General features: G+C 40.5%; 1 protein-coding gene across 1 annotated transcript in view; it reads right to left on the bottom strand.

Moving 5' to 3' along the window:
- grm8a (glutamate receptor, metabotropic 8a) overlaps window positions 1-12,429 on the bottom strand; it is a 406,688-nt gene that overhangs the window by 196,565 nt on the left and 197,694 nt on the right. The window contains exons 8-11 of the mRNA XM_078242882.1: window positions 6,784-6,923; window positions 4,403-4,549; window positions 2,171-2,592; window positions 609-975 (exon numbers count right to left, since the gene is read on the bottom strand). Coding sequence (XP_078099008.1) covers window positions 609-975; window positions 2,171-2,592; window positions 4,403-4,549; window positions 6,784-6,923 — 1,076 coding nt within the window. The remainder of the gene's footprint in view (window positions 1-608; window positions 976-2,170; window positions 2,593-4,402; window positions 4,550-6,783; window positions 6,924-12,429) is intronic.

The following is a 12,429-nucleotide window of genomic DNA, read 5'->3' as shown; positions in this document are numbered from 1 at the left end:
TGCAGTTTTGGATCTCCAAAAGGTTTGTCTGGGGAAGAGAGAAGTCAGATGTTTTACTATGGCAATACATTCAAATTTCTCACTCAAAAAAGTCTAAATAATACTGCAAAATGGGCTCAGGAGAGTTTCGTCATGCTCACAGAAAGCCCATAAGCCCCACTATCACAACCCACCCGTCATTGAATTGTCATCTTATAAAGGACATTTCACACAATTATGCATTAGAATCACACAAAAATCATCTTAATCCAACGCAACCTTTTCTATGAAGTCAACCCATGCACAAATTCACCCTGTCGTCATCTTTCCTGTAGACTGTGGTGTCTCAAAGAAAATTGCTTTTAAATCCCGAACAGGTCATATACAGGATAATCCAACAGATAAACGCACTGACTAGCAGACACACACACCATGGTGTCATCCTCTTTGCAGACTAAAAATGATGGGAATGAAGTACAATCATCTGCAATATACTCACACTCTCTGTAGACTGTAGTTCATAAAGAAATTGTAAAAAAAAAAAAAACACCAGTTAAAGTATGCAGATAGTAGGATTGTAGGTATATAGCAGGACTGACAGAAAAAAACAATAAAACATACACACTTACCCTCTCTGCGGACTGTGACGTTCCAAAGAAGATGGGTATGAACGCCAGCCAGATGATGCAGGTGGTGTACATGGTAAATCCGATGGGCTTGGCCTCGTTGAAGGTTTCGGGCACGCCTCGCGTCTTGATGGCGTAAACTGTGCATGTCACCATCAGCAGGATGGAGTAACCCAGGGAGCAGATGAGGGACAGGTCCGAGATGTCACACTTGAGGACGCCGCGCGCCGACATGGGATCCTGGGTCCGCTGCTCGCCGTAGTCCACAACCGTGTGTGGTGGGTCCACCGCAAACCAGACGAAGACGCCGAGCAGCTGAACTGAGATGAGTGAGAAGGTGATGACGAGCTGGGAGGCGGGAGAGATGAACCTGGGAAGGAGAGGATTACTGATATGAGGAGGCGGTGCAGCAAGGGAACAACGCTGCCAGAGTTTAATAACGAGTGGGGCAACCCATGCTAGAATGTTTGTAGTGACGAGAATATGTGGACTTTAAAAATGTACCTTTATGTAATTCTTTTTGAAGTCTTTGGCCAATAACATCTTGTACAAATACATTTAAATTCCTTGACCATCAACATGAAACACGGCTGTTTTTCATAACATCTATAAGGCTGATATAAGTTTTCTACAACAGCAGCAACAACAGCAGCAATATATTATATTCCTATACATGCAGCCATACACACGCCCTCAAAACTCACAAGTTTTCGAAGGGAGATCAGGGGAAAGGTAATGTTGAGATTTTGGGAAATAATGGAAAAAAACATGGGCAGTGAGGAGAAGCCCAACACATTGCACCAGACAGGGGAAATATGATGATCATCTAGGACGCCAGAGAGACAAAGGGGGCAAATAATACCCCAAAACAAAGCTATATTTTCACTCACATCTGAAGTGAAGTGTAGTAAACAACCTGCTCCTTCAAGCTCCCAGGCTCAAAGGATGCTTAGTGCCTGTCCACCTAGAGGCACAACACATACTGGAACGTCAAAAGAACCTCAAAATCCTGCCTCATGGTACCCTTTCTTGTTGTTGTTTTTCAATGTATTTACCTTTAATTGATTGTTTTCCTTTACACATAACAGGAACTCACACATCTAAAATACAACTAAATAGTTTTTTCAGTCTTACATGGAATTTGGAAAATCCTAATTACCATAATAAATGAGCAATGAGCAGTACAATACCACAGACTCTCACAGATGGACGGTGCCGAAGGACAGACAGCGTAGCAGAGACATGAACCTGAGCACTATTAAATATTGCATTAACATTTTAGCCACTTAGTTGATGCTCTCTCCCAGAGTCACTCACACCGAGTGCAAACAGTACAATAGGTGAGTGTGAGTTCATGACTCTCATAAATAATGGATGAGAAGTAAATGATGAATAATGACTGCAAGCAGCTTAGTAAGGAGGAAGTGGAGGTTAGGTCTTCATGTGAATAGGCACACCGGAGTGCACAGAAAAACACACTACTACACCCGTCCAAATATGCGTGTACTGAACACCCAGAGGGCAAACAGAGAGTGTGTATAATGAAAGATAGGTGTAGTGTTCACCTGGGTGCTGTTACAGACTTCTTCCCTTGTTCAAAGATGCGGTGTATCCTGTTGGTCTTGGTGAGCAGCGCAGCATAGCTAAAACACATCCCCAAACCCAAGAAAATCCTCCTGAATGAACACACTCCCACATCGGGCGTCGCAATCATCAGGAACGTGATGGCGTAGCAGAGGAAGATCCCCGTTAGCAGCACGTAGCTCATCTCCCGTCCCGACGCTCGCACGATGGGCGTGTCATTGTGCCGGACAAAAGTGACGATGACGAAAGAGGTGGCGATGATCCCCAGCATGGAGATGAAGACAGGGACGATGGCCCAGGGGGAGTGCCACTCCAGCTTGATGATCGGAATGGGAACACAGCCAGTGCGGTTGACATCAGGTCGCATCTCATAAGGACACAGCTCACAAGTGAACTCTGATGCCTGGGGAGAGACAGTTTTGATATTGTACATCAAATATTTGTGTATGTGGTAAATCTGTATACAGCTTCCACAGATACGTATGTATATAAACCGCAAATCCCCAATGCTTCCCAAAATCTTCACATAAATATGGTAAATATGTATATAGCTTTCACATTTAAGGCAAATACACTGTAAATCCCCAAGGCTTTCATGCAAAAACATCTGATTAGTTTACCAAGAAGTTGGGGCTGAGCTATTGTGTGTCATCTACCTCTGTAAACTGACTCGTTAATGAGGGGGAAAAGCACACATTCTACACATTTGTGTACACTTGCTCTCCAGTGCACTTCCTTATTTTTTGTCATGCTGCTATGATTTTTTTCCCATTCTACTAAAATCCCAAATCTACCATAAATGTGTCAACAGATTATTGATTTTACAGCAAGTGCATGAATCTGCTAAATTAGTATTGATCGCTCGTTCGTACAAGCATTGCTGTTGTGGCTGATATTTTCTTTTTTCTTTATTGCTTCCTAAACGAGGGAATTATTTGCACATATTCTTGCTCGCTCATGGCTTTTTCTAACTTAATATGAAGGATTATGGGCTGCCAAATTGTCCCCAACCGTGATATAATTAACATGGGGGGGTGTATCTTTATAATGTGTGATCAGACCCTTTTCCCTCACCTCATATTATGCACTTCCATTTGCTATAATAGCATCTGTGGGGTTCTTCTGCATATATAAATCCAAAATCGGCCATCTAAGTGACTTTTTTTGATTGACAAAAAAAACTGAGCCAGGGGGACAGAACTCTATTGTAGAGTATGAGTAAGCCAGAAAACAGCTGTCAGAAAGCAGATGCATGCAAGACTAATATGTTCATCATGGCAAAGTGCTGTTATTTCAAACAAATCTAGTAGTAGATTCAATCTTTAAAGCCTTCCACCAAATGGGACTGATTGTGGCTTTAATTGTTAAGCAGGTGTAGAAGGCTCATCTAAGGTTAGACATCTGGTCAAAATCTATATTTTAATTGACATATCAAGTTTACCCAAGTTATCATGTTAGGCTAAGAGCTTCTGGAGGCTTTCCCAGCTTTTAAATCACAACAATCAAGGTTATTAACAAATCAGGGAAATCTCTGACTTTACACAAACAAGATGGACAGAAAATAGAGCGCATTGATGCAAAAACCACTTTGTGATCGACTGCCAGAATGCATCACCAGAATGTACAGTATCACAGTACATGTTTTGTAAATATTCACTAAATTCTCCATCACTGAGGGACAAAAGTGAATTGTATTTTAGGTGGATTTTGCCGCCCGCAACCTGTGAACAGTGTAACGCAATTATTCAGACAGAATACAGTTTGGTGGAAAGTGTCCAGAAAAAGCTTTGGATTAAAAAACAAAAGTATAACAAAACTGGTAACTTAAAAATAAAAGTAAATGGCGACCCATACACTTTGATACCATTTGAAATGATATACCGAGCCTTACTGTAGCGCGCTATGAGACCACACGCTCATGATGTGTGTGTCAACACAGTGGCTCAAATCCTGTGCCATGGTAGCCCAGACTAGTGTCATGGTACTTTCAGCATGATTTAATTTACCAATTGAGCAACAAACTACACTTCAGTGGTACATCTTGCTTTTAAGGAAAGCCTTTTTTTTCATTTTGTAGTTTCTGCAAAAGCTTTGTCAATAAATACAGTCAGAAACAACATCAGGCAGACAGATGTGGGACAATGGTGAATGGTGTACTTCCAACTGAGCCAACAGCAAGTACAGTGGCGGCCTGTATTCTGCCAGAGACCTACCTGATAGTGGTATCCCTCACAGCGCTCACAGTGCCAGCAACACGGCACACCTTTGACCACTTTCTTCCTTTCACCCGCACGGCATGGGATGCTGCATACAGAGGGTGGAAGAGATGGGTCACCTGTCTTCCAACGCATGGCCTCAAGCTAGGAGAGGAGAGGAGAGGAGAGGATTTAGGTTTTCAAAGTCTCTTTATTGGACCATTTTAAAGAAAAAACACAATCACAAAATCAAAAACAATTCAAGAAAAGATAAACTTTAAGAAAAAGGAAAAAACACAACAAAACCTTTCAAAATAACAAAAATGTACTTTCTTAATCAAAACTGAACTACCAACTATCCACCCTCCCCCACAGAGCATAACACCCCCCTATAGCCCACAAACGACTGAAGTCCAGCAAATTGTCCATTATCCGGTAATAGGAATGTTTAACCCGTCGATCTGGCTCTACACTACCACCACCCTGAGCCCGGTTCATGCATGTTAGCCAGATGGCCAACTTTGCAGACGCAGACAAACGGTTCAACAAAATATGAACAGTCTCCTCTTCTTTTTTTTACTGAGAGGAGAGTTAAACAAAGGTATGATATCTGTTCCATATGGCAAATGTAGATTCCATTTGTTTTCATGAAATTATTTGTGTTCATGTGGCAAAACAAAACTTCCCATCTTCTTGTGGGATATTATGTGACATAAAGATTGGCAGCCATCTGCTGACGCTGACATTACTTTGTGTTAAAAAGTCCTTTAACACTCTGTGTTCTCTGTACCTGCAGAAAGTGTGTCTTAAGGGCAACTTGTACACAACACACAAGCAGATCCTCTGATCGTTTTCCTGAGCGCTGCTGGGCACAAAACTAACACCAGCTAGTCTGGAAGCCCGCAATCAGACCATAATCAGATCTGGCACAAATAGGCCATCTGTATTTCCTTCTGTGTTTGTGTGTATGTGTGTGTTTTAAATTGTCGTTATGTGTGCGTGTGTGCACATTCTTCCATGTGTTCATTTTGTTTGTTTGTGCTTGTGTCATGCTGGCATTATAGTGAATCCCTTAAGCTTTCCCTATGTCTGGTATGTGTGCATTTTAAGTTGTTGTTATGTGTGCGAGTGTTTGTCATTATACCCAGTCCCTGAGGTTATTCTGATAGCAGAGGGTCCTTAGTAAAATGGAGTGTTACTGCTTTTTGTGAGTGTGTGTGTAAATTGTTTAAAACATTTTTATTCTGTTTTTTCAGTATTTCTACTCATTCTTTATTCATAGCCTTAACGGAGAAGTTTTACACACAAACACACACACCCTATTTTGCAACAATAACCATAAATTATGCACCACCCAAACCACATCGAACACAATAGCAGCTGTAACAAAATTTTATTTTTAAAATTTATTTATTTATAAACACCAACTTATCTTGGTCCAAGTACTGTATGTCCAACCAAACATTAACCATGAAACTCACTGGCTTGATTTGTACTTTGTCTGTTGCACAGAGCTGTCCTCTCTTTATGCTGAAAAGCATTCAAACTGTTTGTTTATCATAAACACTTTCACCTGCTGCCATCTCGACATCTGCCACTGTGCCTTCAAACCCAACTGGATTGCTAAACAAATCAAATACATCTGTTAATTTGTCAACTGTCAAAGTGCCCAATCATGTGTGTCTTAACTATGTGTTGTCCTATGTGTTGCTGCGGACTCTCTCTCTCTCTCAGTCAGCCAGGCCGTCCATCAGGCAGAAAGCACTTTGTGTCTATTAGTCTTCTCATCTGTCATCTGGCCTTTCTAATGAAGTCCTGGGTGGATTTATAACACTAAGCACACTGCTCAAGATGTTTGTGTGCATGCATGCATGCATGTGTTGAATCATGTGTTTTTGTGTAGGTGTATATAATGCTCAGGTGTATGCTCTAATTTTGGTGCCAGCATTCATGGATTGTATATATTTCTGTGTGGGTGTGTGTTTCAGTGTGAGTATGTCCCTTCACAACACGCAGCATTTTGAAAAGAAAGAATGATCCACACTTTCTTGTAAAAAATGCTGGATTCCAGCAAACTTTTGCATCTGAACAAAAGCAATAACTCAAACCAATCCAGCCAAGTGACAGGAGATTTTGAATTCATTGCAGCTGCTTATGGTGATGTTGAACTTTCATTCTGCTAAGGCATTCGGTCTATAATGCCTCAGAAGCTTCAATAAACCACTCACATTAAAATACATTTTGTAGTACTGTAAAGGCATATTTTCTTCATTACACAGAGGTTAGCTGCTAGAAATCTTTCAATATGCAGCGAGCTAGAAATGCTTGAGCAATGGAGAGTGTGTGTGTGTGTGTGTGTGTGTGTGTGTGTGTGTGTGTGTGTGTGTGTAAAATCTCACTTTGAGGTGTAGCTTATTGGTCCAGGAGCCAATGACTTTGTACTCTGCAGTAGACCTGTTGGTTCTCTGGTACTGGAAGATATCGTATCTTCCCGGAGCGTCTCCATTCTCATTGAAAACCACTGGTGTACCGGCACTTCCTGGAACAAAAACAGTGGGGGTCAACTTAGTTGTTTAATGTGATCCAGTTACATTTTGATGTGTGCTCGAATGGTTCCAGTTTCTATTGATGAGCAGCTGCATTCCCTCGGAAGAAACAAAGACAGTTGACCCTCTGAGGACGAAAGACGCACCGGCGAGTCCAAACCATGTTTGACAAAACTGAAATGCATTGTTCATTATCCTATTAATGTATGATTATCAATATACGGTTTACTTTATATAAATAACACTATGCCTTTACAGAAAGGCCTAAATGCACAAATTACATACATGAGGAAAATATACAATGGTTTCAGAAAGTATTCAGACCACTTCACTTTTTGCACATTGAGAGCTTTCAGTTTTTGATTTTTAATAAATTCACAAAAATGTCTAAAAACATGTTTTCACTTTGTCATTATTGGTTATTAAGGGTAGATTGATGATCCATTTAATCCATTTAAAATGTAATCTACAACACAATAAAGTGTGCAAATAGCGTAGGGGTCAATACTTTAATACGTAATATTTCCTCAGGCCGTGGGTAAAGGAGCCGAGATAGCAAAAGAACTGTCACCTTTAGTCTTTTCTCTAGGCTGTGTTGTATGGTACCTGCTTGTGTGTGGTTGGGTGTTGTAGAGTGGTGTGATTGAATTATGCACATGCATGGATTAAGTTTCTGTGTCCTGTAAAGTATAGCTTTCACGAACACGAAACGAACACAAACCTTTTATCCTTCCCTCTCTCTGTCTTACTCACATTCTGTCTTTTATGTAGCAATACAATCAAATCAGATTGCTGAATCTGGCATAGCATAAAAGAAATCCAATTACATTGAGCATGCGGAAAAAGCACTGCATTAGGGAAATTCCACCTGTGTACTATAAGTCATTGATATGGCGGGATGATGCTGAGGAAATATAAATACACTTCCCTGTTTGAAGTAAAGCGAGAGATAAAAAAAATGCAAATTGACAAAGCAAAAGAAAACAGACTAAAAACAAAAGCTGAATTGAAAGGGCGACAAAAGGGATAGGGAGGAAGAATAGGGTGGGTAGAGAAAAGATAGGACAGAGAGAAAACTAATCACAGCAAGATGAGGAAAGAAAGAAAGAAAAAAGGAGAAGAGAAAAACTCAGAGACAGAAGTAAAGGCTCTCTCATTGTCATAAGTGATGAGAGATACATATAATGGGTAAAAGAGAGAATAAGCAAGAATGACTGAGGTTTATTGAGAGAGAGTAAGAAAGATGAATGGAGTAAGACTGAATCGATAGAGAGACACAGGTAGAGGTCTCAATCTCTCATTGTTACTGTACCACTAGTTATGAATGAGGTCAAGTTCTGTTTCCATTATCCATTACCCCTCCCACTTTAATTGTCACACACACACACACACACACACACACACACACACACACACACACAATTACGAAACTCATGGACACAGTCCAATCAAGTCTTTTCCCTCACCCTACAATGAGGTATTTTGGCATATCGTTGTGCACCATAATAGGACCTGCTCAATTTATGTTTTTTATAATCCAAATTGCATTGATTTGAATAAAGCATAGCCAGTGCTAAATGCAAATATGTTTGGTGCGTAGTTAAATGCACTTGCTTGGCAACACACACTACTGTTACTCTTGTACTTAATTAGTGTGTTTACAGTGTATAGGCACACAGGATGATGTCATCACCATCTTCTAATTTACCTTTGCACCAATCATGTCTTTTTAAGAGTCAGTTTTGGAATGCAGCAACTAAAACAGTTGTTTGGAGCAGAGACTTGCTGGCAGGTACTCTTAATTATGCAGCACAAAAGCAGACTGGTCTGAAAGCAGTGGTTACCTTGAGTAGAAAATGACTATTCAATCTCATGGTGTTTGCACCATTTGTTCACAGTTTCTGAGTAAGGTGAATAAAGACAGGCCACTTAAAAGCAGCAGCAATTACTGCAAACACACATACACTAGGCATGGCAGGAGCTGGCAGCATCTAGCCAATATGTTGGGTAAACAGGTAGCTGACAACCCCTCATCAGTTATGATTAATGTTTTAGTTTAAGAGATGCATGGACAGACTTACTGGCCTATGAATTACCATTTGGGTTTGGTTTGGTATTTTATTTGTGTTTTTATTGAACACATTATTAGGAAGGGGCTCTTGTTGTCCTGCATAGCGATCCAAAAGGGGCATGGGGAATTTTACTGAGTCACTAAAAGTGCATCTCAAATTAACTAACACAAAATAAGCATTATTCTTTTACTTTAAGAAGATGTACAGTAATCCCAGCCAAATGGTTTGTCTGCTGGGCGAGTAAAAGACGAGAAAAGTGATGGAGAAAAAACCCACAATCATTACACCTGTGTATTACCCTGTTAATGTAATCTGGCTGCACTACGGTCATCGGTGTGGGAGGGGTGACATAACATGTTTAGTTGCCATGACCTTGAAAAATAAATGATTTACCTGTCGCCCTGGAAACACACCTCCACCTCATCCTGTAGTGATACCTATCATGTTCAGTCATTCAAAGCAAGATGCTGCACTTCAGAAAAATGCTTCTGCCATAAACTGAAATGTTCTTTCTTAAACACAACCACACTAGAGTAACACATTGTCTAACATAGCACTTAGTGCATCTCCATGTCCACTTTGTTAGATGTTATTTACATATCACTAAATGGGCATTTGGCAGACGTAAAATAAATAATGTTCCTCTGTGTCCAATGTAATATTTCTCGTTCATCACTGCTAACTGTGCTTAATGGATGTATTTGTCAACTTTTATTCACATAGGTTTTTATTGTCGAAAGGTTTACCTTGTCGACCTTTTCTCCCAAAAGCCAACCAAACTAATAATTATACTTTTAAGAAATTAATTTTGATTTACTGTACCTTTTTAATACCTTACAGTCTTCATTATACATTTAAAGCGTAACTCTCGCCAAAATGCAACCTAGGGTCTTTTTGTGAATGTACCCGAGTCAAACTTTCGTTTAAAAGCATATTTAGGACGGAAACGCCACTTTTAAGATTTACCGTATTCTCGTTTTTCGGTCAAATTACCTTTTGAATGGGAGTAATAGGGGCACTTTTATGCTAGCCTCAAAATAGCTATTTTTAAAACACTAAGAAGTCTCGACACAACATGAAACTTTGCTCGAAGTATCACCAGGGGCTCTACACATGAACTCGAGCATTGACAACATTGTGTACACAGAGTTTACTAAAAAGAAAGGTTTTGAACAACTCACTGTAGCTGTTGTTCCTCCGGTCTATCGAGCCAGTCAAAAATAGTCGAGGGAGGAGAGTAAAGATGGAAAGCTCCTAAAGCTTAGTTCCATATAAATGCACGGATAATTCGTTGTTTTGTCGTTAGTGAAAAACAATACTGACCTTGTAGTTGAAAAAGGAGCCTCATATAAGAATGACATTTCCTCCTATGGAGTCCATTCATTCACATTCGGAGATCACCTATTTTGGACTGGGAAAAAGGCGGATAGCATTAACAACAACTGCTAACGTGAGTTGCTCTAAACATTTCTTTTTAGTAAGCTCTGTGTACACAAACAATGTCCTCAATGCTCGAGTTCATGTGTAGAGCCCCTGGTGATACTTAAAGCAAAGTTTAATGTTGTGTCGAGCCTTCTTAGTGTTTTAAAAATAGCTATTTTGAGGCTAGCATAAAAGTGCCCCTAGCACTCCCATTCAAAAGGCCATTTGACCAAAAAACGAGAATACGGGAAATCTTAAAAGTGGCGATTCCGTCCTAAATATGCTTTTAAACGAATGTTTGACTCAGGTACATTCACAAAAAGACACTAGGTTGCATTTTGGCGAGCGTTACGCTTTACCAAAACACATCTCTGTTCTGTAACGGCTGATAATATTGTCACCATTGTATCTCAACATTTCTGTTCAGTGAGGACAAAGTCAATTCCTGTAGTAAATTCTTGTGATGCTAATTTCTTCTTCACCTCATTTGCATTAATTTTGCACAACCTAAAGCAAGCTGACAAGTTCCTAAATTACACAGAAAGTGCTGGAAAAGCCTGGGGGCTCATGCATGTTAACCAATGAATTGTTTTACTCCCTCTGATTTAGGGAAACATTAAAGCATTAAAATCTCTGAGTTTGATTTCTTATTTGGGGAAGGTTAGGTGCTCATATTAGGCTGGAGTGTGGTGAGAATGGCTAATACTTCTAGTTGATGGGGAGTGTGCATGTTTGGAAGTGCAAGCATATGTTTTCCTAGACTTAGTTCAACTCCCAGGTGTTCTCCCTGCAACAGCAAGGCACGGTGGCGACACAGGCATAAGCTCTGCTGAAGTGTCCCCGAGCAAGATCCTGTTTCCCTGCCAGCCAAAGCACTGCTCTGTAGCTTTCCTGCCAAGTCGGAGGCTTTCCCTTTGGGGATCAACAACCGACTATTACAAGAAAGCCATAACTTTCCTCTAGATTTGCAAGGGAAGATCACCCTTAGCTTCAATATTGTAACTATCTACTACCGAATGAAAGATGTCATGCAATAAGTGAATTTAAATGAAATGGACTGTGGACAGACACAAACTTAAAGAGTGAAATAAGAGGGAGACTGTTATATTGCCACAGGAAAGTAGATGAAGAATTGATTTGCTTTGCCACTAAGTTCAGATATATTCAATGTCAGTCACACCCATCTAAATCGTACTAACCCAAGAGAGAGACATATAAGGATAAAAGTGAGCACGACAGCAGAAACGCCTCAACTCTTAGCCAGCTTAACAGCTACAGTGAGGCAAAAGAAAAGAGAAAACCCAAAGAGATGGAGGAAAATGAGTGACAGAGGAAGATGGAAGAAAAAAGGGAGAGTAAGCAGGTCTGCAGGAAAGCATCAAACCCTGTCTAGCTGACAGATAGACGCAGAGACATGGATCGAAAAACAAGTTAAAAACAAGGGAAGAGAGGGAAAATGAGGGTGAACAAGGGAGAATATGTGCGAATATGACATCACTAGCAAGCTAAGAAGACTCCAAACTTTGACAAAAAAAAGAGAGCTACAGTACTACAGAATGTGTGATAACAAACAGTAGCATAGGCTCTAAAAGTCACCGCTGAAGGAGATCAAAAACTGGAAGGTCAGGGGCCGAGGGGGAGGGAGAGAGAGAGAGAGAGAGAGAGAGAGAGAGAGAGAGAGAGTGTGTGTAGGAACAACCTCTCTGTTACAGGAGATAGAGAGACTGTGAGACAGAAGTTGGAGAAGTAGTAGTAGCAGGGGTGTTATAAAGCCCTCAGCCTTGCCTGGTTCACTTTGGGTAAATAACATCTCCATATCAGAGACTAAATGTTCATGACGGGGAGATGCGAAGACGACAATGCAGCATGCATTAATAAAACATTGGTCCGTGTGCGAGTGTGTGTGTTCTGAGTTTTTGCCAACAGGCTCCCATCTGCGTCAGAGAACGACGGACACAAACAGACAGTAAAGGCACAAAAAGAGAATAAGAAATGACTGAAGAAA

This window comes from Sander vitreus, chromosome 23, assembly GCF_031162955.1.
Source record: "Sander vitreus isolate 19-12246 chromosome 23, sanVit1, whole genome shotgun sequence".
Taxonomy (NCBI): Eukaryota; Metazoa; Chordata; class Actinopteri; order Perciformes; family Percidae; genus Sander; species Sander vitreus.
Note: the sequence above shows the minus strand (reverse complement) of the source record. Positions and strands in the feature narration are given on the sequence as shown.